At 46.2% G+C, this 25,137-nt stretch overlaps 3 protein-coding genes across 6 annotated transcripts; 2 read left to right on the top strand and 1 right to left on the bottom strand.

The window, feature by feature from the left end:
- The first annotated feature begins 955 nt into the window (after positions 1 to 955).
- Positions 956 to 6,779, top strand: irak4 (interleukin-1 receptor-associated kinase 4). 4 transcript variants are annotated; one of them, XR_009956632.1, is made up of 12 exons: positions 956 to 1,330; positions 1,476 to 1,621; positions 1,893 to 2,057; positions 2,709 to 2,872; positions 2,958 to 3,022; positions 3,209 to 3,323; positions 3,403 to 3,512; positions 3,910 to 4,096; positions 4,427 to 4,489; positions 4,686 to 4,850; positions 5,334 to 5,447; positions 6,641 to 6,779. XR_009956632.1 is itself a non-coding variant. In XM_037451683.2 (11 exons), exons 1-11 carry the CDS (start codon positions 1,170 to 1,172, stop codon positions 5,394 to 5,396), a joined length of 1,404 nt encoding a protein of 467 aa, XP_037307580.2. In that variant the 5' UTR covers positions 956 to 1,169; the 3' UTR covers positions 5,397 to 5,937. The 4 variants fall into 4 exon arrangements, 3 of the variants coding, with proteins under 3 accessions (XP_037307580.2, XP_037307581.2, XP_037307582.1); XM_037451683.2 differs by lacking the exon at positions 6,641 to 6,779 and having other exon boundaries at positions 5,334 to 5,937; XM_037451684.2 differs by lacking the exon at positions 6,641 to 6,779 and having other exon boundaries at positions 2,712 to 2,872; positions 5,334 to 5,937.
- Positions 6,625 to 12,623, bottom strand: LOC119196185 (twinfilin-1). The gene is made up of 9 exons (XM_037451687.2): positions 12,472 to 12,623; positions 11,241 to 11,321; positions 10,887 to 11,065; positions 9,861 to 9,956; positions 9,568 to 9,672; positions 8,234 to 8,359; positions 7,572 to 7,722; positions 7,336 to 7,457; positions 6,625 to 6,848 (listed from the first exon to the last, which is right to left on the bottom strand). The coding sequence occupies exons 1-9, from the start codon at positions 12,494 to 12,496 to the stop codon at positions 6,693 to 6,695; spliced, it is 1,041 nt and encodes a 346-aa protein (XP_037307584.2). The 5' UTR covers positions 12,497 to 12,623; the 3' UTR covers positions 6,625 to 6,692.
- Positions 12,624 to 13,905: 1,282 nt separating this feature from the next.
- tmem117 (transmembrane protein 117) lies at positions 13,906 to 16,959 on the top strand. Its single transcript, XM_062563010.1, has 2 exons — positions 13,906 to 14,372; positions 15,914 to 16,959. Exon 2 carries the CDS (start codon positions 15,942 to 15,944, stop codon positions 16,482 to 16,484), a length of 543 nt encoding a protein of 180 aa, XP_062418994.1. The 5' UTR covers positions 13,906 to 14,372; positions 15,914 to 15,941; the 3' UTR covers positions 16,485 to 16,959.
- The last annotated feature ends 8,178 nt before the right edge of the window (positions 16,960 to 25,137 follow it).

Genomic DNA, 25,137 nt, shown 5'->3' on the forward strand with positions numbered 1-25,137 from the left:
CCCCTCACACACCTGCACTAAATACTCCATTATAATAAAGTGTAATACAGGACTTCAGAGGTCTTTTGTTACACTTAAACATCAGCCTTAACCTCTTTGGGCATCACACTTGACACACCTGGATTCAGAGTTTTCAGGGAGACCTTCTCAAGCTCCCTCAGGGTGGATGGGGGGGCCGTCTGAAGACAGACTGTCTTCTGATGTTTGATCAGGTCCAAGCGCAGGTCCAACCTCCCCGAAAGGTGACATTGCCGCCACCTTGCCTCGCCGCTGGGATGGAACAGAGCAGGCGATGAAAGATGCTTTTATTTCCTGCAGACAGGAAAACGGTCCAAATCACTACCGTTCAATTTAAAGTGGACTCCAATGAAGGCGGGGCAGTAGCTTAAAGATTGTCCAGATAAATTGGAGAAACTTGAACTGTCTAAGTGCCTGTACATCCATTGCAACATTTTATTTAAATAGTTTTTTTGTGTTTTGAATCCATATGATGAGTGCATTAAAATAAGCCTATTTGAATAGTGAATCTATTTCCTTTTAATATTAAGGTACATTCTATTAACAATACCACAGTTTTCTGAATCCTTAATGAAATAATTCACAGGATGGTGCAGCAAATATAGTATGATGCCTCCCCTTGATGTGTTGAATGTTTTTTTTAAATAAAGGCGCACCCTCTTCACATTAATCCACTAAAAAAACATCAGAACAAGTTAAAAAATGAATGAGTTATATAGTAAATAAAAGTACCCAATATTGGCCACTAGGGAGCACTGTCACACATCGGAAGCCACAGAATCTCTCTGCATTTCTGTTTCCCATTCTTTAGTTTTTTCTTGCAAATAAATACATGTATACCGTGTGTGCGCGTAATGCTCTGTGTGACGTCTGGAGGGCACGCGCTTTGGCGTGCACGTTTTTTTCTACTGTGGACGCGCGTGTTTCCGCGTCGGAGGCGGAGTTACGTGTTACGTTCGGGGGAAGTTGCTCAATATCGGAAATGCACAATGTTGCGGAGGGTGCGGGTGGCACACGTCCGTTCCGCCTTCCCGGGTAAAAACAACACGTCGTAACGGCGGCGTAAGCTGCGCGTCACGTCGGTGTAAACTGCCACCAAAGTTGAGGTCGAGTCCGCGTTCTTCCCTTCTGCCGAAAAAACAAAACAAAAAATGAGCAACTCGGTGACTTCCGCCTCTTACATCCGCAACCTCAGTTACAGTTTACGTCGCAGTTTGTCCGACTTTTTGGACCCTCAAGACAGGTGGATAGAAGTTCTCACCTCGATACGGAAGCCGAGTGGGGAGCCGAGGTACTCTCAGCTGCACGTGAGGTAAGGGGCAAAGGTCACGTGAATCCAGCCAGGGGTGAGTGTGGGGTGGGGGGAGGGGGGGCTGCTTTGTTTGAGCTCAGCTTGAATGTACACATCCATCCCTATATTTATCGGCCATGTGTTCGTCTGCCGTTTTGGTTCCCAGGAGGTTTGAGGGCCTCGCTGCTCAGGGTAAAAGCCCCACGGTGGAGCTGCTGGTGGACTGGGGCACCACTAACAGCACAGTGGGGGAACTGGTCTGCATTCTGAGAAGTCACAAGTTGTTGGCTGCTGCTAGTCTGCTGATGCCTGGTAGGCTTTAAAAAAAAAAAAATCTACAGCATCCTCATAAAAAACACACATCCAGAATTTTATTACAATATATATTTTTTTGCTTTTTAGTTTGGAAGCTGGATGCAGATATAGAAGTTAACTTATTATCCATTCGTTAATTCAATTTTTTACTGCACTTATTTTAAAAGCATTCACGTCGTACTAAGAGAGGAGGCTGAGAAATGGGAAAAACATTTCGAGACCACTCTGGACGTGTCAACAAAATGAGTCCAAGTCTTTTCTTTTGCAGAGCAAGAGGCCGCCTCACCGGAGCCACGGGATGCGCCTCCAGCTGTGGAACCACGGAGCGGCCTTTCGACCAGAATACTGGAAGAGACAAAGCCGGGGGCCCCACCTGAAGTCCCCGTTCTGCCGCCACACGTTCCTCTGGAGAGCAGCGAGCCGAGCCACGCAGGTGTTGATCTCTTTTTTTTTTTCTTTTTTTTATTCAAACCATATTTTAAGAGGATTTCTTATTGATGTATTTTTTTGGATCTGTGTCTTGTGTACACGATCAGAAAGAGGCAAGTAAGAACATACATGTTGTATTGGTGTTGTCGTGGTAACCTGGTGATGAGAGGAGGTTGTGAAGCATATGGCATTTTTAAACACACTTTTTTTTACTTTGGTTTTGATTCCCGCACTTGCAAGTTTTGACTTATATATATATATAAAATATATATTCCCTTTGTGTGAGGTAATACACATTGGAGACAATAGTAGGATATAATAAATAAAGTTAGAAAGAACTGTACATAGTGGAATCAGGAAAAAACAAGTGCAACAACTCCAAGCATGATAAAATACCCAACAATAGTATTAAAACTGGTAAGACATTTTGTATATGAAACACAACTTGCACTTACTTCTAAACAAGTAGTGAAGGAAAAAACATGCATAATCCGACATGCATAATGTGCCCGACATCTTGATCTCGGAGGCCAAACCGTAAGCGATGCTGCTGCTGCTTTGGAAACAAACGGCTTTTGGGAGAATTGACCAGCGGGTGGCGGCATTGAGCCTTTTTTTTTGTTTTTTTCTTTTTTTACCTGCCCGTGTCTCTCAGCAGGCTTCTCCAGCTTCCTGTACGACGAGCTGATGGAGATCACCGGCAACTTCGACGACCGCCCCATATCGGACGGCGGCAGCCGACTGGGCGAGGGGGGGTTTGGCACCGTGTACAAAGGGCTCCTTCGCGACAGACCCGTCGCGGTGAAAAAGCTCAATCCGGTGAGTGAAAATGTTATCGCCGCGCGAGTCTCCACGCTGTGTCAGTCAACACGAATTCCAACTGTTGAAATCTGATCTCCCTCAGATGGACGACGTCTCCCCGGACGAGCTGCAAGCGCAGTTCAACCAAGAGATCCAGGCGCTGAGAGTGTACGTGCTGTGCTCCGTCCTCCTTTAATCCACCTCAAAGTAACGGGAACCCCAGGAGTGCATGAAAAGCTTTCAAATAGGACTCGGAAAGGCAGTCAAAGTAGATCTCCTTATACGCAGCGTCTACTCTAAACGTGAACACAAGCACAATGCGGATATTTCCCAGTGACGTTGCGTGTCCCGCAGGTTGAAACATGAAAACCTGGTTGACATGGTTGGGTTCTCCTGCGACGGGCAGCACCCGTGCTTGGTGTACGCGCTCATGGTCAACGGCTCTCTGCTGGACCGACTGGCCTGCCTGGTGAGCACAATCCCGACCTCCAGCACTTTGCTCGTTCACGCGGGTCATTTCATTTTTTTTTTGTCCCCCCCCCCCCCAGGAAGGAAGTCCGCCGCTGTCGTGGCGACAGAGATCGCTGGTCGCCGAGGGGACGGCGAGGGGTTTGGAGTATCTGCACGGCAACCATCATGTTCACAGGGATGTTAAAAGGTACGCGAAAGCGAAGGCTCTCGTCTTTTGTGGGAAAGGTTACAATCGACATGCAATCCCCAAAAACACCCCCCGTGGGGGGTAAGGGGGGGGGGGGGGGGGGGGGGGGGGGGAGAGATTTATCTTCTGTGCTCCTCCACGATCGTGACATTAAACCTGACACCTTGCCCTTTTGAGATGATCTTTTCTTAAAAGGCGCAGTTCCACATTTGAGGGGGGGAACACGTGTATGTGCACTCGCTCCCTGAGACGCAGCTCGCCATGGCCAACGATGCCTTGTCTTCCCACGATGCCTTTTCTTCCCACGATGCCTTTTCTTCCCACGATGCCTTGTCTTCCCACGATGCCTTTTCTTCCCACGATGCCTTTTCTTCCCGTGATGCCTTTTCTTCACCAGCGCAAATATCTTGTTGGACGAAAGACTCGCGGCGAAGATCTCTGACTTCGGGCTGACGAGGGCGTCGGCCAAGCGCACGTCGACCACCGTGATGACGGAGAGGATTGTGGGTACCCGTGCGTACATGGCTCCCGAGGCGCTCCGGGGAGAGATCACCCCGAGGTCGGACGTCTTCAGCTTCGGAGTGGTACGAAACCGCCCACTGACACGCACAGTTGCACCCCGTGAACATTAAATATACGTTTGTGTATCAAAAAAACATGTCGTAGAGGTATTTGTTTGTAGATATCGAATATATTATTCATTTAATGAAATTCGCCTGAAGCATTTATGGGCTCAGCAGCGCCTGACCTTTGCAGAACGTGCAGTTCGTCCAGCTTGGGTGTCTTAGTGGGACAGCTGTGGAAACACCACGGTGCCTGTGGGGGGGGGGGGGGGGGGTAACAAAGGTTGTCCTGTTGTCCAGAGCCGTGAGATTGACCCAGCCTCTCTCTCTCTCTCTCTCCGCCGTCCACAGGTGTTGTTGGAGATATTGTCTGGACAGCGGCCAGCCGACGAAGAGCGGGCGCCGCAGTTCTTGGTGAGCAGAAAAAAAAGAAGAAAAAAAGAGGCTTTTCACCACGACGTCCTTCAGGTTCACCGTTTAATTAAGTCAGGGCCCGATGTCAGCTGGAGCCGGTTCCACCTGTCCCCCCCCCCCCCCCCCCATCAACCGCCTTCAGTCACCCGTGTCGCAATTTAACCCCCCCCCTCCCCTGCTCTCCTCACCCTCCCAGATGGAAATGAGGCATGACATAGACGATGAGGACGAGGAGCTGACTTTGAAGGACTTCCTGGACAAAAAGATGAGCGACTGGGAGCTGAGCCAGGCAGAGAGCGTCTACTCTCTGGCCGGCAGCTGCCTCCACGACAGGAAAAACCGACGGCCGGTCATCAAACAGGTGGATATTCAGACAATATTATAATTATTATTATTATTAATGAACCTCTGCAGCTCTTTCTGTGTGGTGCTTCAGACTCAGCAGTGCAGACAAATCTGGTGGAGGAAGTTTTGCTTTAGCCCCTGACCTCATGTGAATCTTATGAACACAAAGCTTCCCTTTTCTAACATGCTCAGTAGTTTCTGGCACACCAGTCGATTAGGAGCTGTGCTTTAAAAATAAATTGAGGAACAATAGAGGGTTTATGATATATATATCTATATCTATATATATATCTAATTGTGGCTGTGCCATGGTAGAGGCCAAGGTCACATTAATCTTATTTGTGAATCCAACAGCTACAAATACAAAGGAAATAATTGAGCGTTCGTTGCTTTGAATGTTCTTTTTGTATCTAATGAACTAATCTGCTGAAAATTCTGATGAAATAACGTCCTCTGAAGGCTGTGTGTATGTAATCACTAGTCGTGTGTGTGTTAACAGGTCGTGATGGAACTTAAAGGAGTTGTCAAAAGCATCTTACTGGGCTCTGATGCACCAGAGTGAAGCACAGCGTCCCAAGACTTCATAGTACCTTTTTATTTTCACTGACCAAAAGTATGTTTGCATCAATATTGTACAAGCTAGGATTTTTGTTTAATGTTGTTTTTTTTTTACATTGTGAAGCCCCAGTTTGAAAATACTGAATAAACTTATTTATTACCAAAGAATAAAATGAATGAAGCAGAAAGTGTGATTTAAATATTTTTATTCTTTTAAAAGAAAGATTTGTAAGAAAACAAATAAGACTAAACATGATTTTTTTTTCTATTAGAATGAAACAATGTGAATATGGAGGTTGATGTTCCTTTCGAACATGAGGTGAGCTTAGTAGTTTTCCTAATATTAAATCAGACATGGCGACATTTTGATTAAGGTACCTTTAGTATTCCCTTTTCCTATCCACTTGTTTGGGAACCAGCTGAGTAATGTCATATTTTTGGAAGCCCGTTCTTCCTCACAGGCAAACGGAACAGACCTGTTTCTTAATCATCACACAGCTACAGTATGTACATATACAGCACTTGCATAGAAAAATAAGTTTCCTCAGCAGATGATTTTTTTTTTTTCTTCATGTAAACCACAGTTATATCAAAAAAAGAAGTCAATTTTCCAATATAAAATGTACTGTTAAAATGAATCAATAGACGCAAGTGGGATGATTACAGCTTTTCTGCTTTGGAGCACCGCGTTGAGAAAAAACAGCAGGAGACAAATGTTCTACATGTTACACACACACACACAAACATTAATTGACAGACTTATGGAATGCAAGTTAAGTATTCGAGCGTGTGAACTCATATTGGGGATTTTATCATATTGGCGCTAAGTTCACATTAATCACTCCAAAACGCTTTAAAGTCTCAGAGCTGGAAACAACGTAAAAACCTTTCAGCTGGACTCTGGGACTCATTATGTGACTGCTAACATACGTACATACATACGTACATACATACATACATACATACATACATACATACATACATACGTACATACATACGTACATACATACATACATACATACATACATACATACGTACATACATACGTACATGCTTCCATCTGGCAAGCTACGAATGGAGTTTGTTGAAGTGTGTCATTGCTCAGTTGTCCTTGGCGTGCATAGTTGGCTCTCTGGGGAACTCTGTGGGAATTTTAAGTTGTCATCTTATTCTTTGAAACAAGCGTGTCAAATATGATTCTCCCCCCCCCCCCCCCCCCCCCTCCCCCCTCACCACCCCAAATCGCAGGAATGCTCCACTATGGAACGTGCCAGGGGTGGAGTCTGCACTCGGGGTCCGTTTAATCTTCCTCCGCCGGCGGTTGGGTGATGCGGCGGCCCCCCCTCTTCCCGGGGCCTTTGGGCTTGGCGAAGGCCTGCTTGTGGGCGTGCTGCTTGGGATGCACCTCCTCGTACAGGAAGTCGCTGGTCAGCTCATCGCCGTCGTCGATCTCCAACTGAAACGTGACGATCAACTCACACCTTCATTGTGTGTTCTTTCAGAGAATCGAGGTTCTACCGTCATGAACTTTCTGTAACGGCATTACGTTTTTATATCGGATGTTTGGGTCTGCTGTACTTTTCTCAGTGAATTAAATTCAAAACGGGATCTTGTGTAGTTTTGCAGTGTTTCCTCTACCATTAGATCACGGGGACACATGCGCGCATACGTCCGTGTATGTGGACAGAGAGCACCAGAGGACAGACTAGAAGTTGGAACTAGGACATTTTGGGCACTTTAACTTGAGAAATTAAATGAACTCAAAATAGTGGATCAGTCGACTTATTGTCACAGCGCTAGATGGAACCATGCACACATACTCGTGACAAAGCACAACTTAAATACGTTATTTAGAGAAATAGATTGAAAAAGCAAGTTTCTGAAGGCTTAAATGAGAACGATGTGTATGGTGTCGAGTCCTGATCACCTGATGACTTTCTCACCTTTTTCTCAATCTCAATCTGGAGAGTATTCTCCACCATGTCGACCAAGGGATTTTTGCAGCTGGAGTACAGCATCCTCTCTCGGATGCTACAGTTGTACCCGGGCATAGAATAAATGAATACTGCAAAGGGACAAAAGAACAAAAAAAATTAATAAATAAATCAAGAGGAGCAGACACAAAGGGTATAAAACCACACGGCTGTGTAGAAACATTGAGGTTGAATCAATGGATCACCTGTGGACTGCAAGTAGTCGCCTTCGTGGGAGTGTTTGTAGAGGAAGAAGTGGTAACGTGCAGATTCTTTAGGGATTCTCAATGGCAGGTCTTTCACCTCTGTTGGCTCAGTGTTGCACAGCCGAATCAGCTCGTGTTGAGCGTCTACTTCCTGTTGACGGAGGAAACGAGAAGAGGTTGGTAGCACACACACACACACACACACACACACAACCAGGAAGTCCCCGCATTCGATCACAGTGGACTTAGGAGAAACTGGGTGTTCGCAGTGAATACAAAACAAAAGAACATCTCCCATTGCTCTCAGCTGCCAGTTAAAGATTTACTTGACAGCTATTGAGCCAAGCACTCTTTGGATGAACAAAAAAAAAAAAAAAAAGCTTTTAGGATAACAGACAAAAAGGGAAACGAGACAAAGCAGCTAGTCGCACAACAATTCCTTTGTACGGGTCTGATCTTGTGACATCAACCCTTTGAATTTCAATGAGAGGAACAATGGCTTTTTTTGGGGGGGGGGGGGAATAAGTACCTCATTGTGTTGGTCAGATACCCACAGACCCGAAAACATTTCTTCTCTCCCCAAGCAATGTGCACAGAAAGACACAATGATGGATCCAGCAAAGGTCACCTACTCAGTAATGACCTGATCCAGGAGGACTCACCAGTTGAACGTAATTGATTCTTTTGTCCCTAAAGCGTTCCAGTGCTGCGATTGCGTCTTTGTGAACGGGGAAGGCCACTCCCTGCAGAGTCTGCTGCTTGGTGTCCACGCTGATGTCCGTCTGCACCTGAACACACCACAGGACACGAGGCACTTTAACCAACACTCCGGAGGTCCTCGGGAGCTACTGACATGTTGGGGCTTTATTATGGCACCGACTACTTGTGCCGTGAACACACAATTCAAATTCATCATTCAAGTCTTCCGAATGCGCAACAAGTAGCTTGAATGCTGGAGCACAAGGGTTACATGAGGCGCTTGTGTCCGCAGTGACGAGGCGCCACAGAAAAGTGGAAATGTTGTGGGGTGTGGGGGGGGGATTACACTGATGGATTGCATCTATTTTTATAGCCCTGTTTCACAAAAAAATGAAATGTCGTGCAAACATGATTGAGCGTCCGAAAAGGGATTGCGGCCCTTTTATCCATCTGCTCTGTAAAAGTAAGCCAGGCTCTAAGGCACGGCGATGATAAATATTCCAAAGCTTCTTTCTCATCTCGTCGGGTACAGATTAATGCTATATTATCTTCTTTCTTATCTTTCAACAGCTGGTCAAGTGGGGGCGAGCACAAATCTCACTTCTTATTTGCCCTGCTGCTGCTGCTTGTAATTCACCACACTTTAAAGAGGGAGCGCACGACTCAGAGCACTTCCATATAAGGCAAGACCGACCCGGCTTGTTGGTTTGCAGCAGGCTCGGAGAGCACCAATTACAAAAGGTAGCTTCTCAAAGACAAGGAGCGATCACCTTGAAGCATTTCTTTAACATATCACTGCACGCAACAAAGGCAAAGCACAATGACACAGCTCACCTGCGCTTTACGCACAATCACTGCTTCATTTGCATATCGCTCTCCCAACATGGAAATGTGGGTTAATCTGAACGATGGCCGTAAACAAGGACTCTCTGAGCCCAATGGATTCATACCTGCCCACATCCTGCTGTTCCAATGCGTCAGCGTCTTTGCGCTGCGTCGATACCGCCGTGCAAGCATATGCACGACATGTGACCTCGCGCTGTGCTGAGGGATGCGCCGCCGCCCTCCATTGATACTCGACACCCTTTCAGACGGAATTTAGATCTCACACAACACAAGCTGAGCTATTTTCAAGCGTCGTGCCCAGTGGTGACGTAGCGTCGTCCCTTTTCAGAGCTGGAACAAAGACGCAGAGCCACGCCCATCTCGGAGCGGACTCCAGCCACCCAAATGATGAGCAACTAAATAAAGTCAAGTTGTGTTGTCCTGTGTTCATGTGCCGTGAGTGTGTTTGCACCTCGCTTAGCTTCATCTTTCTCAGTTCCTCCTCTGCTGCAGTGAGAGGCAGGGGAGCAGCCTGCGAGGTCAGATATTTCCTGTATCCCACGAGAGTCATTTCATCCTGGCAGAAAAGATCACAATCAAGACACCATACAGCGATCTGGACTGACACATTAATACAACATCTCTCTCCTCAGCTGCCACGAAAGAAATAAGAATAAGCTGAACTTCTGGCTTCTGGAGGTTTGGGGCTTGAGGCCAGAAGAGCGCTTTCCACAATCCTTCATGTGTTGCCGCTGCGGGACCAACCTTTGAGGTACCGAAAATCTCGTCCTTAATGTGCCCCCCGCCAAACTCTTTCTTCACCGTGGCTCTGGTAGCAGCATATAACATTTTATGTCGCACCTGTGGAAAATAAAACAAAAATGTTGGAGAATCATTGTAGGTGTAAAATAATAGTTGGTGTCCACTACGTAGACGAGTCACTGTGTTACGTTTCTTCATGCAAACATCCAAAACTCAAGGTGCAACGTTTCATGCCGTTAACCCTACGTGAAGATCCAAAGGAACGAGGAAGGTGCCGGCTCATTAACACATTCATATGTAACATTACTGCTCGTCAAAACCTCAACGGGGGACCTTTAAATGCCCTCTGAAACATACGTCAGACTTCTGGCTATTTAAAAAGTGTTAAGCCAACTCCCACTGCTTGTGAAAGAGTTTTGCAACTTCCAGGCAAGCCTCAACCTGACGCACATCGCTCTGAGCGGGAGGGCAGGAATGTTCAGCACCGCTCCGGCTTCCACAGAGTGGATTCAAACTCAATCCCCCAACATGCAGTTCCACTGCCGAGAACATCCTGCACGGCGCTTTGTTTTGGCCCAGAGCTGTCAGAGATGTAGCGACGCTCCAGAAACATTTGTGTTTCTTGTGGCTATTTTGAATCGCAGCGAAGCAATCCCAAAAAGTGGTTCATCAGGTTTCAATGCAACCAAATAACAAAGACTTAGGGGACAGTGTGTGAGTCAAGAACTCGCCAAACAAAACCCAGCGAGCTACGCTTACATCGCCCAAAAAACCCTCAGAGGGTGAATTTTAAGTCGGGATGGGAGGTTTAGTCTGGGTACCGTGTTATTTAGAAAAGCACATAATTCCTAGGTCTGTTAGAAAATAATGAAAGCACCGTTGTCCCCATGCAGCCAGTTTTTCACCGGCGTACACAGAACGGCTGCCTTGATGTGGTGACCCCACCCAGAAGGTGGGGGGGCGGGGGGGGAATGCTGCCAAGCAATTAAAGCCACTCATTAAAAGCCGGCCTGGGCGGGCTTCTCTTACAGTGGAGACGTCCGGTGACCAGGCCAGGAAGATCCACTCATGGCCCTGGTTGTTGGAGGAGTCCAGGCGGTACAGAATGTAGCACGGCATGTCGTCCTGCAGGAGGGGCAGCACGAGGGAGTCGTACTCAGCGTCCCACTTCTTGGATGCCTTCCTGGTAGTGTCCATCGTCAGCTGCTCTGGAAAGCAGATGTGCGCAAGCAAAAAGGTCAGCAGCGCCGGGGACGTGTTAACATTCTAATGTCAGCCTCAAAAGCAATCTGGGAAGACACGCAAGGTTGAGTGGGGAGGGGGGGGGGGTGTTGGCAGAAGAAGCTGTAAGCAAATGTCAGGACTTTAGGGGCGACTGCTTACCACCATCGATGACAATCTTTAAGACTCGATATTGGTCGCCGTTCCGGGCACTGGCGAAGACATCCTTCACATCGTTGCCCGCTGCGAGGAGATAGGAGAGAGGAAAGAGCAGAGAGGAGAGAGGAGACACGGTCAGTCCGCCGACCATTTTCAAACCGCAAACTCTTCCCAACATGAGCACGTTCAGCCCCAAAAGGTTTTTGTGAATTTTACAAACCTGTTAATACACATTATACAAAAACCATAGAAGCAACTTTTTAGCTTCATTGACACTCTAATTGTCCTTCTTCTACGATTTTAAATAGTTGTGTATTTATTTAGTCCTCTGCAAAAAAAAGTCAAATCAAGATCTCTGCAAGCGATATGAGGAAGGAACCGTTTCCTTTAACACCAAAACGGATACAAGCTCTTAGCAATAAGTGCTTAATACCACTATACATGACAAACATTATAAGCCACAGAAGCCTTGTCCCTTTTGGATTAACCGATTTATTTTCTTACATGTATAGTCTATTCAGCTATAGACAGGTGTGTGTAAATGCAAGCAGTTTGACTCATACATCATATCAGGCTTTGCCCTTATGTAACGTTCACAACCATGCTTTTTCAAGATAGAAGGGGGAAAGAAAAATCTATACATGTGATGATAACGTGACGACAACATCTAACTGATGAGGTTAAGTTAGTCCAAACATGCACAATCTCCACATCTGCCCGTCTATCATTAACTCGTGTAACGTGCACGCCGTTGTACCTCAAAAGGAGGTGTCACGCCCTACCGAAGTCCGTTTCTAAGAACAAACACACATATTCTTATGCATGCAACTGTACGACGCTTCGCTTAGACGAAGGCGTCACCCGTCCTCCTGGAAGGAGACACCAGCTACGACGTTCCCCGCTACTGTCACTGCCGTGAGACAAACACCAAGCAGCCGTGATTCAAGAGGCCCACGGACGAGAGGCTAAATACTCGGGGATTAAACCTCAAAATGCCCAAATAGGGCACCGGTGATTACACACGCGCGCGCACACACACACACACACACACACGGTAGCTCAGAGCTAGCTAGGAGTGGCTAGCTAACTTGACGCTAGCTTCTCGTTGCAGGTACTTGCAGCTCGCCCGGAAAACGCGCACACGCAAACACACAACGACAGACACACAAACAAAGACGGAAGCAGCACGACACACATAGAGACGCGAGCACTGGAAGCAGAGGAACGCGTGTACCTTGAATGCCCGTTTGATGTGACATTGTGTCTCTTCGTCGGATAAAGGGCTGATGCAGCTGTTCGGCAGAAACCAGGGAAGAGAAGCAGGAAGTGGACTACACTGACGTCACCCGCCCCGACTCGGACGTCACCGACAGCCCACATCACATGACACAGACGAACTGTTTCTTTACTTTTTATTCTATTAATATACCGTCGGCATTTCTTCAAAATTGACTTGTCGTGGCTCACAATTAAAACATATGAAGATCCCTCCTAATGATGTGTCCTCCGTTCGAAAGGTAACAGAAGTATTATCATGCGAGAATATATATATATATGAAGTATGAAAATAAAAATATTCTCAGTATGAATGACACGTACGAGTTGTGTGATTTTAATCTTATTTCTGATCTTATTTCTGTACATAAATGCAAGCCGCATTTAGACCTTACCAGGGGAAGAGGGGCCCCTGGTAAGGTCCAAATACAAATTAATAGTAGTAGTTTGATCTAGTTCGATGCATCATAAACCCGTCATTTGTTTTGTATGCAAAGTCTGGATCTGCAAAGTACGTTCAATATTCACATGAAATCTATTGGAGTATATCTGGAAAAGTCAGATAAAGTACCTAAAAAGCGCACTGAAGGACATATCACTCAATATATAGACACCACTGAAATAGGCCTATTACAATTGCACCTAGTTGACTGGGAAAAGCATTCAAACGCCCTTTGACCTCGGACCCGCGGACACAAAGAGCCTCTGTTTTGTGTGGTTCTAATTAATTGTACGCGTGTGCTGATTACATTATCCATAAGGGTGGCCTCATATTAGGCCTACGTAATATTTTGGCCCAAAATACATTATTTCTAGGCATTAATATAGTCTATATATCATAAATGACATTAGGTCACTAGCGTGTGACAACGGGGAGATTTTCCACCTCTCGTGACAGAAGATTTAATTTGGCGTACGTGAAATCCTGCAACATCTGGAAGCCACCTGGATTTCTGTCTCAGTCTGCGTGTGCCTCAGACTCTCCTAGTCCGCGTTAAATGAAGACATGAATAGATGAATGACGAATATATTTTATAGCTTCATTTTATAGCATCATCCCATAACCGGAGGGAATATCAGTTCCTTGGGTCAGAACCGGCCACAACACACAGAGCAATACCGGAAACGATGTCAACGCATCTTCAAAATACAGGTGTAAATTCTGTCTGTATTTAAAACGGAGCAATTTAGCAAAGTCCAATGCTGCTGCTGCTACATCTAAAATTGGCTTTTAAGCCATTTGATCATTGTACGTAACGAGTTGTAATATACTTAGAACGTGAAATTGACCAAATCACACAGTTTCAACAAAATAGTCCCTCACTATCAAACAACGCGCCCCTTCATTTGTTTTATTCTGAAAGGTATTAGCGGAATTGAACCGGCACCAACGGCTCCGACTTGACGCGCGCGAACAATGTCTGTGGGCTACATCGCGGCGCACAGATGCTACGCTCGCCGTGTGGACCCTGCCGTCTCCATCCGCTCCACAGCAGCAGCAGCAGCAGCAGCGGCAGCGTCCTCTTAACTGCCCGGGAAACTGCACCGTTCGGCGAGGACCCCCGCCGAGGAAGCGCCGCCCGGCTGAGCTCCCTCCCTCCCTCCTCCCCCCCCACGGCGCGTGGACGCGGTCCCAGCGGCGCGATGGCAGATGATTTGGGGCTACCTGTGTGGTACACCAACAACAGGTCGCGTGGATAATCCCCTCCACGACCCCTAACCCGCGTCATGTCATCGTTTTGGGAGGACCACGGCGTCGCCGTGTCGGCTTGATGTGACCGGAGAGAACCGAGCGGTACCGGTGGGCTGCTCGACCCTCGCGCTGGCGACCGAGGAACCCCCCAAACTGGCGTGGAGCAGGTGCGTTCGCGACGGTTTTTTTTATTTTATTTTATTTATTTTTTTAATTGATTTAACCGCACGCGCACGTGGCCGGGCTCGCGCACGGTTTTCGTGCCTGTCCCAGATGTCGCCGGGTGCGTCGACATTAAAGTTGTGTAATCGGATCGTTTCAGCCAAGCTTGTGTTATCTTCGAGATACGTGTGTGGTCCGCGATGTGACATTTGGCGATGTCCCCTCTGACATTAGAGGTCTGTCTGTGTGTGTGTGTGTGTGTGTGTGTGTGTGTGTGTGTGTGTGTGTGTGTGTGTGTGCGCGCGCGCGCGCGCGTGCGGTCACAGACTTATGCTCTTATCACAGTTGTCCGTTCAGGGATTGGCAGATCTGGCACGGATGGTTGGGCCGTTTAGTGCATTTCCCGAAGCACTTAAAAGCCTGTTGGTATTGGGTCAGCCCAAATGTAATTTGTATGGTTTATGGAGGAAAAGCGATTCCAGAGGATGTAACCGGAGCAGCTGGATGATAAGGAGCAGACACCTCCGTGTTGATGAGGTAATCCTGGGCCGTGTTTGCACTGTTCTCTGGATTTCATGGGTGTCCTTTGGGTGCTCCGGCTGTGTCCCTCTCCCTGCACGTTGGGGACTCTCCGGGCCCGGGAGGGTGCTCCCCCCGCCGCCCCAAACTGGGATGAAAGGAAAGATGTTGCACCTTTTTTAGTCATAATTCCACTTCTATAAGCGGAATCGCTCCCTCAGCACGAGCCAAGGTGGCACGTAATGACGAGACAAACATGATGCCAGGGAATTCTAATCCCCCCCCCCTCCATCCCCCGGGTGGGGGTTTTCACTCTAACAGCTCTATTTCTGAAGCCTTCGCATCATCCCCAATTCCCGCCGTGGGGTATTTTTAGGAAACCGTGTCTCTAAGAAGAAGTTCAATCGAGCCCCAGTGGGGGGGAACATCGAGGGAGAAGGAATGCAGGGGGCTTCAACACTTCCGAGGGGGTGGACCCTTTTGGGAAGTCACTCGAGCGGTTTTGGCATCCGGGGCAAAAATACTGCCACCTTTTTTTTTTGTATTTGAGCGCAGCCCGGATCAGTCGGTGCTGAGAGGATAAGCCAGAGCTTTACAGCTCAGGGGCACCCCGATCTCTCTCCCCCCCCCCGACCCGTTTGACTGACTGATGTGGAATGTAAGTCTCTCGAACTGTTAACTTCTTCCTTGAAGTTTTTCTTCTTTCTTTGCCGCGTGGCAACCAGACGGATCGAGGCGTCTCCGGCGTGTTTTGTGTGATATGATGTTGAGCGTCGATGTGGGAGGGGGGAGAAGAAGAAGAAGAAATCCCCAACGTAGGATTCATTATTGACACGGGTGCTGATGTCTGAATTCAGGATAATCCCACTCTGCACAAAACCTCAGTTATAGTCCTCCCTCTAATCTCCGACTGAGGGGTGTTTTCACTCTAATCTGCCCCTCGGATTGGAGTGAAATGCAACGTGACTGAATGAAGCGCTTTCTCTCTCTCTCTCTCCCCCCCACCCTCTCTCTCCCTGACTCCCAGGTGCAGTGTGGCCGAGGGGCTCAGCAGGATGGAAATAGATGCCCGGTTTCGCTACTATTTCCAGCACCCGTGGTCGCGCCTCATCGTGGCCTACCTCGTCACCTTCTTCAACTTCCTCATCTTCGCCGAGGACCCCATCTCTCACAGCCAGACGGAGGCCCACATGATCGTGGTGGGCAACTGCTTCTCCTTCCTGTTCAACAAGTACCCGGGCCTCGGATGGAACGTCCTGAAAGTGGTATGCTGGATACTCGCCATAATCACCGGCATGTTAGCCGGGAAGTTCATATTCCACCGGCAGCTCTTTGGTAAGTCATGCGCACATCAATGCAGGGGGAATGTGCACAGTAAGGGCTCCGCTCATAGCGGAGGGGGGGAGTCCTTCGGCCTTTGTTGTGGCTGCTCACCGGTGAAAAGCACTTTTCCACTCGTGTTTCATTGTTTCCCGGGGCCAAAAGACAATGCAGTTTCAGAGAAATATCTCTTAGGCTTTTGCGTCTTCTGTCTCACCGGCACAGCGGAGTCAAACAATACGTGCAAGTCCTTAAAAGAAGTGTCGCATGTTACATGATAGGTTCATTTATCTCCTTAAATGTCAGAAATAGTGAAGTATCTCATTTTCTTAAGCCCAAGCTGTCATTTACTTGTTAATTTGATTATTTACTAATGTTCTATCCTATTAGAGTCAGACACTGGTTAAAAAAATATCCTCAAATGATCGGAAATTACTCAACTAATTAATCCACTAATTGGTTCAGCTCCAGGTTCTGATGGATAAGTGAGGCAACAGCATGGATAAATATTTATTGTACTAACCCCCATAGTGTACATGGGAGATTTATGTCATCTCCTGCTGTAGGATAGATTATTTTTTTTCTCTAATTACTCATATTTTAATCTGTATAAAGATTTTAGTCTATGTATCATTTTTTATTTGTTTTAAGGACTGTTCTTCCTGTTTCTGTTGGGTCATTGGTTCTTTTCTCATTCTTCTCATTTGTACCTTTCGGGCCTTTGACCTGTTTAAACATGCACAGATCTAACACCCCCCCACCTCCCCCCCCGATGTCAGCAACAACAAAGACAGGACGTTTAGACATGAGAAACAGCTTTGTGTCTTACAATAAAAAAAAGTCAATTATAGGCAATTATGAAGTAATGTAAAGACTTATTTCGTATCCCACATATTTTTATATTCAAAACAACTCAATAGATTCAGATGGTCCAACAATAGACATTTTTTCACAATGGGGAAAAATAATTGATGTAACCAGTACAAATAACAAATCATTTTACCAAATGGATAAGAGTTCTGTTCTGCAGACCAAGGATGCATCATCTTTTTTTATATGCACCACATTCTTGTTCCTCGTCAACACCCACTGCCCTCCAGATGTTGTGATATGCATCAGCCACTTGAGGCAAATTTCCAGCTGTTACGCAGCTCCCTCCGGAGCGGCAAAATACTCGATAGGGCTTTATTATCACATATGCAGTGGTACTACCCCCCCCCCCACTCCCGCAACTGCAAACAGACTCTTGTGTTCCCTTTTTTAATAACGTCACCTTTGTGAAGTCCCGCCTCCTGTTTCTCCCCCGCTTCCACCTCTCAAACCTCCCTGATGCCTCGCCTCCTCCTTTTCTCACCTCTGTCTTCCCTCTCTCTCTCTCTCTTTCTCTCTTCTCAGTCTCCTGACAGCTCGACTCCATTTCCATTTCACTCTCCCCCTCGACTCCAATTCCGTCATTAGTTTTGACCGCAGCGGTTCGCGGGGCTCCCTTCTCGACTGACACATTTCGCTTCGCAGTCACTTCACAGCTCACTCAGGCCCGGGTATTATTGGCCACCCTGGCTTATCTCTTTCGGGATGAACCATTAATGAGGATGATTGGAGAGCGCAGAGGAGGGGAGGCTGAGTAATCGTCTTCTCGGGAGCATGAGTAGAATAGAATGACACTTCATTCAGACTTCAGAATAAGAGCGTGGTTCTGGTAATGCCAGCTGTTCGCACTCAAGTTGAAGTTCATTGAATATAGTGTTTCCCCTCTTCTACTGTAATGTTCCGGTGGGTCAGGATGACCCTTATTTATTACCATACAACATCTTTGTTTGTTTGGACACACCGTTTGATGGCCCGTACAAAATGATGTTCTTGTAGCTGGTGATTGGAATGAAATGATAAAATGAAAAGTGATTTCTGAAGCGTTCGAGGGGGGTGGGGGGGGGGGGTGTACTAGTCCCCTCAGTCTAAATCGAACAAACACACATTGAGTCATGATGTCTTTGGGAGTTGGATGCTCTGCGCTGGTTACCTGGCAACACTGCGGTGATGACTGAGCTGCTCTGTGATCCACGGTGGGAGAAATGTTCATCGAGAAGAAAGTAGTGAAAACTTTTCTGTTTCTGGAGAGACATAAGATGAATAATTTAAAAACCACCCAAAATGCATCTATTTTGGCAATTTCGGTGACCTGCACTTTCAAACATAATTAGCATTTTCTATCTATCATTTAGAAGCTACACTTCAGTAAAAATAGAATACTTTTTTTTTTTTCAGCCGATACCTTGCAATCCTGACATCTTGTACACACCACTCCACCATTCATTAGCACTTTGTCATTGGCGTGACTCGTGACCACATGACCTAGTAGTAGCGCCCGGTGCCGTTTGTGCATCTGGATCACAGTCTGACCACAGAGGATGGAGAACGTGCTGCTCCTCCTGCAGCCAGGTACCACTAATGCAACTCAACAAGCCTCCAAACAGATGGTTCGTGTGTGTGTGTGTGTGTGTGTGTGAGGGAAAGAGATTGGTGAGAGGTCGGGATGTGCCCCGGCATAACATTTCAGTAAAGCAGTTATGTAATCCCAACCCAGGTACTTTGTAAGAGCACCGGGGCCACTTTAAAACCCATCCATTATAGATCTGTCACATCCTGGTGTCCTGCAGCCCTGCAGATCTTTATCCAATATCCCTTCTGCATTGCGATGTGTATGTAGAAATGTCCGAAATGTTTAGAAATGGCATCGGAAAAACAGCATTTCAAAGTACTTTTCTATTTTTTTTGAAGCGTCACCTTGCATAAAGTAATCTTCCCGCTCATTCTTTGTGCAGCTGTGCTTGATTTCAAATCAACTCTGGAAACAAACGGTGTTTGTTTGAAAGCTGACACATCAGCGTCTGCATCATTTATCAATGGCCTAGAAAACCCTTCACTGGGAATTGCACCACCTCCCCCCTCTAGCGGTTTTTAGTGATTTCTGTGTGTGTGTTGTTACCGCATTGGGCACAATATGCTTTTCCCAATCAAACTTTAATCCAGCTGTTGCGTAACAGTTTCTTTGTAATCCTTATATTCATTTTTTTTTTTTTTTTTTTTTTTTTTTTAAAGCCCAATGCGGCGGCAGTAGTTTTTCGCTGCATTGTGTGGTTTTTAAGGGTACGTTCGAGGTCCAAGGAGCCACCCGCGATCATCCACCCAGCCGCCCAAGGCCTGGCGTGGTCCGGGGGCCTCCTGGTGACTCAGAGGGAGACTCGCTGTCAGTCCACGTTTGTATTAAGTCTTCGGTCGCGGGGGTTTGTGAGTTGTCCATTTCGGTTAGAATGGGGGGGGGGGGGGGGCGGCGTTGTTTGCGTTCCGTCATGGACTCCATCATTACACTTCTTTCGATTTTCAAGATGTAGAGTCCTCAGGCAAGCCTTTTTTTTCGTGGAAGCGCGGTATAAACGCTTTGATTTTACCACATGGGAATCGTATAGATGTATTCTTTTAGAAAACGGTAAAAACAAGATGTAAGAAAAGAATCCCACCAGGAGCACTAGAAAATAGACCTGGATTGGGGAGAAGTCGATCGGAGCTGGCAGATGTCAATCTGCTCCGTAGTCTATTGGAAGTGACAGCGAAGGATGCTTGAACCTCAACTGACAACCGCCATGAGATCGTCAAAATAAGAGCGCTACAGGTCTAATGATGTGCAGTTGGAGGATGTGAAATCCATTGACATTGAAAACCTAACCAACCTACGGATTGAAAGGAATGACTTAGCATCCTAAAAACACACTCATTTTCATTTTTAAAAAAAATATGAGTCCAAAGGTAAAACAAGTCTGCCTTTAGACTTTCGCACCTCTACAAAATGTATCATGATGTGCACGTGCATGTCATCTTATTTTAAGTGCAGACGCTGCTCTATTAATATTTGAACTGATCAACCGGCGCGTCGAAATGAAACGGATTGGTGGCGTTATGAGAAGCATCCTATTTATAACGAGTGCCTCGTGCATGAGGGCTTTCCTCTTTCTGCAGCGACGCAGCGCCTCTCACAGCAGACCATCTCCGTGGCGACCGTGTTACGTTCACGTCTTTTTTTTGAAGGCGTCGCTGCCTCCGAGAGGTAAATTGAAAGGGTGATTTGGATTCACGCCGGAGCCAGCCGGATCACACCCCTCCACTTGGGTTCAATCGGACGGCGGGCCGCTCACACTTCTGCTGGCCTCCGTGTCTGTGTGACACGTGTGAGACGCATCATTGGCTGCTCTGTTTTTGTGGTTTTTTTCTTCTTTTTTTGGAAGGCCTCGCCTCCCCTTTGCCTGATCTTGATGAGTGTAGCCTGCAGGGGGAGGAGGGAGGGAGAGGGAGGGGGGGAGGAGGGGGTGGAGGAGGAGGAGGAGGAGGAGGAGGAGGAGGAGGGGGGGGGGGGGCATCTGGGTTCTGTCATATGCTATTACTGTGCCACGCGAGGGCTGAGATGGCCTATGCACCGCACTGTGTGGCTGCGGGTCAAAGTTGAGTGAGTGAGTGAGTGTGTATTGGAACCGTGGGGCTAGGGGGGTGGGGGGGGTGACTTGCTGCAGGCTATGGATGCTTGCTGCTGTTGAGAGTGAATTAATGTCCGTCTATTCATACTGCCGCGGAAATAATTAGTATTTTAATTTGTCTTCAGGAAATTATACGAGGATTATGATAATGGGAAACATTTGCTTGTTACGGCGTGTTTTCTGTTTTAAACCATTGCAAATTGATTTTAAGGGGGGTTTAGAAAAAACTGAGATACATTTCAACATTCAAATTCAGAAACTAAAATCATTTGGGAAAAAAAAGAATGACCGCCTATGTTGTCATTACATCACATTACATGTAATTTAGCTGACGCTTTTATCCAAAGCGACTTACAATAGGTGCATTTCAACCATAGATCACAAAGATTTGTAATCCACCAATGCGTTTCCTTCAAAGGCAACAAAATAAAATAAAAACAAATTAATATTTTCAACCGTTCCAATTAACCAATAGTTTTAGACCCATTTTGTGTCGATTGACGTGGCAAATTTAGTTTGCGCTATTTTGAGGCATACTCTTGATTCTTATATTCCAACCAGCAATGTGACCCGGCCCCCGATCCATACAGCTGATCTGCAGTTCTAATTATAACCCCCATGACTATTATTAGTGACGGTGCACTGCAGTGTGCCTGCAGCTCTGATTTCTGCCTTCTTACTGGGAGGCTGCTGTCTCTTGGATGAGGATGTCTTTGGAGATCGTCTGTTCGGTTTCATTATTGTCTAGAAATCCCGTTCCAACCCGACGATACATTCGCACAAACAACACAACGCAGCCCTCGCTGCTCAAATGAACACTTTTGTGTTCTATCAGCGGTGCGTCAAATGAAAAGACATTTACCGTAGAGACAAAACTACAGAGCTGCAGTCTATAAGTTTAGGTTTCTTCTCAGTGCGATTCAATAACAAAAACAAAACCCATTCACCCCCAAAACATGTAAATATCATAAACCATCAAGATGCATTTGGATTGTCACAAAGACATTGTTATTTTCCACAAAGGCACACGGTGCAGCCAAAAGGAAATTGCCTTTTTACCGGAAGTGTATGACTCCCCTTTTGGCCCGGGGCCAGGGGGCAATGACTGAATGAACGCGTCCAGCAGTCCTCCCCCAGGAACAGCTGCTCTGGTACAGTGGCACAGTAACCATCCCTGTCTTCTCACAGGGGGGGGGGGGGGGGTTCTGTTGTCATCACCCAGCTCTTGGTTCATCATCCAGACACTTACACTTATCGCGGTGTGTGTGTGTGTGTGTGTGTGTGTGTGTGTGTGTGTGTGTGTGTGTGTCAGCCAAGAGGAGGAGTTCATTGAGGATCCCTAAGGAGGCCAGGATTGTTGCTCTGACGCCTCAGATCATAAACGGCACACGGAGGAGATGCGTACTGAAACCTAAAATAGATCAAAGCAGCCACTCGGAAACAGAGGGGGGAGAGGGGGGGGGGGGCTCCACCTGGCTGTAATACAAAAGCAGCGATTTGAGATTCGGATAGAGGTGCTTTGGTCTTTCAAGGCCCAATGTTTACTGCCTTGGTGGATCCCATTTTCCATCTGTGGTTTCCGGTTCACTCCAAAACATCTGTTTTGATGAGAATAAATCAGGAGTTCATCCCACCACCGAAGGATTCATTCACCTGGGATTTCTTGTTCTGATACAAGTGCAGATGGGGGGGGGGGGGGGAAATTGAAAGGAAAGAAATGTGTGCTTTCTAGTTTTTACTTGTGTGGAAGCTTCTGGAAACATTTATTCACATTGTCCCTTTAGTTTGTTACCTGTCTGCATGAGATTGAGCACATTGGAACATTCAACACAAATTCTTATGCACAAAGTGAACTTTAAAGTAAATGATTCATCCATTAATTAACACACAAGGGAAGATAACTGCTCATAGTAAGAGAATCCTTTTTGTCAATTATCAACCAAAGAGTTTGATATTTTTTCTAATTCCATAGATTGAATTGTCTTTTTTTGTTTTTTTGGACCAATAAAACAACATGTTTATGTGACCGTGGGATGAAATTCTTGACAACATAATTTGTTCCCGAAAAGGATCTTTTCATGTCTTTTGACTTCCGATCAATCAGACCTCCGATGTAAACGCTCCTATGAGGATGAGGACACTTCATTCCATCCGATCCAGTACATTTCAAAAATGGCAACGAGGTTTGAGGGTTTCATCCGAATATTCCTCAGTCACCCAATCAACGTGTTGACGTTGAAGGAGATCTTCCAACCTGAGCCAGGTTGAGCAGGAGAAGGTTGCTGGTGTTCGAGGTTCTCCCGGAGCAGGTGTAGTTGACCGTGGCCTCCACCACGTCTCCCAGGAAATGAAGGAGAACAGGACCAGCAGGATGTAGCAGCAGCAGCGCCGGACCTTCCTCAGATCGGCTGCATAACGCCGTGGACTGGTTCAGGAACTCCACAAGCACCTCGGGTTCAAGGACAGGGGGCGAATGTACCTACTGTGGTGGTGTTGTTGTTAATATATACACATTGAGAAGTGACCCAGTAGTGCAACATTTCAGTAATGTTCTATGGAAGCTTTGGGAAATGTTGTTTTTACCTAATCTGAGTTTCTGCAGATTGCCCTCCTTATTTGCTGACAAAGTTGGAAAAAAAAGCTCAAAAACAACAATAGCTCTGCACATCCCTTAATTCTTTTTCACAGTGTCCTTTGTTACAACCCTCTGACTCTCACCTTTCAGACCACATGTTTTCATGAACTGGCACAGTCATCAGTGTCTAGAAAGCTGACATTGGGCACCTTTTTAAAATACCCTTCAATACCCCAGTGTTTTTATGTTAAACTGTCATAACTATGGCGATAGTTCAGAACTGCCAGTTATACACACAAAAAATGATACCAGTTTGCGTCGTTATACTTACACTTCATGTACCGTCCTGAATGTAAGAAATGGATTAAAACAAAAATAAATGAAGTTCTCTCACCACATCATAAATGAATGATGAATTCTGTAAAAGTAGCCATGTGAATCTCTGGCATTATACCACCGGGTTTCCTATAGTTCTATTAAACACAGTGGTCCTTCTGCTCTTTATTGTATGCTCCTTTTTTCTCATATATATTTCTTCTTTGTTTTTCACGATTTGATGAACTCCCAGAATAATCCGGGCTCGCCCCTCGTTTTATTGACTGTCGACGGCGTCTCCCACTCCCTCGCAGGCGCTCTTTTTTTTAATTATTATTACCCGTAGCTGTCTCCATGGTCTCCACAGCGTCACCGGCGTATCCAGGGAGCGAACCGGCTGGCTGTCTGCCTCAAAACACCCAGACCGGGGGCCCGCTTGATCATTGCCAGGAAGTCCCGCTGATTCAACAATTGGATCCTCACAGGAAAGGCTCATTTGGGGAACTTCCTATTTTGAATCAGTATTTACATTCAAACGGAAGTTGTTAGACAGAAATTGAAATACAAATGAACACGGCTACAAGTGTGTGTGTGTTTTTTTTTTTTTTTTCATTGAGAACATTGTTAGCGAGTGGTTTCCTCTTTCGGCGTTGGTCAGAACCGCTGCTGACGAAAAGCGGAATTTGGAATTACAGGAAAATCCTGTTTAATTCTGAGAGGCATTGGGTAATTGCTTGTCTGTGTGCACAGTGCAGCTGTTTAAATGCTGCTAGTTGTACAGTTATTGAGTGACTGATGTGGCAATCTGAAAAACTTAAGAGTTACTGTGATTTAAAATTCATCAGTCAGTTGCTTTTGTTTTATTTGGTTCCAGCTAAAGGTGATACAGCTGAAACTGCAGTGTGACGTGGTCTTTCCGTTCCTGTTAGACCACCCTTGTGATTAAATAGGTAGGACAATCAATAGAAACACCTTTCGATGTAGTGCAGTACAGTTCAACAAGCACACAAAATGATCCCTAATGGTGATGCAATTCCAATCAAAATCTCTCTAAAACTATTTCAACAAAAAGGGACCATTAGAACCTTCATCTACGTTTCATGTAGAGCTGGTGCTGTAATAATAGTTGTGTAGTGAATGTATTAAAGGCACTTTCAGCTTCTTCGGTCAACACAATTGTGTCACTTGGTTTGTAGCTGCTTTTTTATGTAATCTTGTTCAATACTTGAAATGATTTTCTTGGAAGGCAGCTTGGAGTCAATGCAACGTCGACTAATGACCACATTCCACCGCCATGCATCCGGACCAATTAGCACACTTATTTGACAGCTGGATTTTTAATGTGTTTTGTTAACAGGTTAATGTGTTAATGTGAAAGTGAGGCAGCATTGTTTTTGAGTTCTGTTCTTTCATATCATCCGAAGTGGGGCGTTGAGGCTGTGAAGTCAGCCACATTACATCGTCGCAAATCATTCCCAACACGTGACGTTGTTTTTCACAAATGTTAACAATCGG

The sequence above is a fragment of the Pungitius pungitius genome, chromosome 6, assembly GCF_949316345.1.
Source record: "Pungitius pungitius chromosome 6, fPunPun2.1, whole genome shotgun sequence".
Taxonomy (NCBI): Eukaryota; Metazoa; Chordata; class Actinopteri; order Perciformes; family Gasterosteidae; genus Pungitius; species Pungitius pungitius.

Bases quoted from the DNA above. Each gene is read 5' to 3' on its own strand.
- irak4 (XM_037451683.2), top strand. From the start codon at position 1,170: ATGAGCAACTCGGTGACTTCCGCCTCTTACATCCGCAACCTCAGTTAC. The intron at 1,331-1,475 runs GTAAGGGGCAAA...TTTGGTTCCCAG, and splicing joins TACTCTCAGCTGCACGTGAG to GAGGTTTGAGGGCCTCGCTG. The intron at 2,873-2,957 runs GTGAGTGAAAAT...GATCTCCCTCAG, and splicing joins CGGTGAAAAAGCTCAATCCG to ATGGACGACGTCTCCCCGGA.
- LOC119196185 (XM_037451687.2), bottom strand. From the start codon at position 12,496: ATGTCACATCAAACGGGCATTCAAG. The intron at 9,957-10,886 runs GTAAGAGAAGCC...TATTTTCCACAG, and splicing joins GGTCACCGGACGTCTCCACT to GTGCGACATAAAATGTTATA. The intron at 6,849-7,335 runs GTGAGAAAGTCA...GTCACGTTTCAG, and splicing joins AGATTGAGATTGAGAAAAAG to TTGGAGATCGACGACGGCGA.
- tmem117 (XM_062563010.1), top strand. From the start codon at position 15,942: ATGGAAATAGATGCCCGGTTTCGCTACTATTTCCAGCACCCGTGGTCG.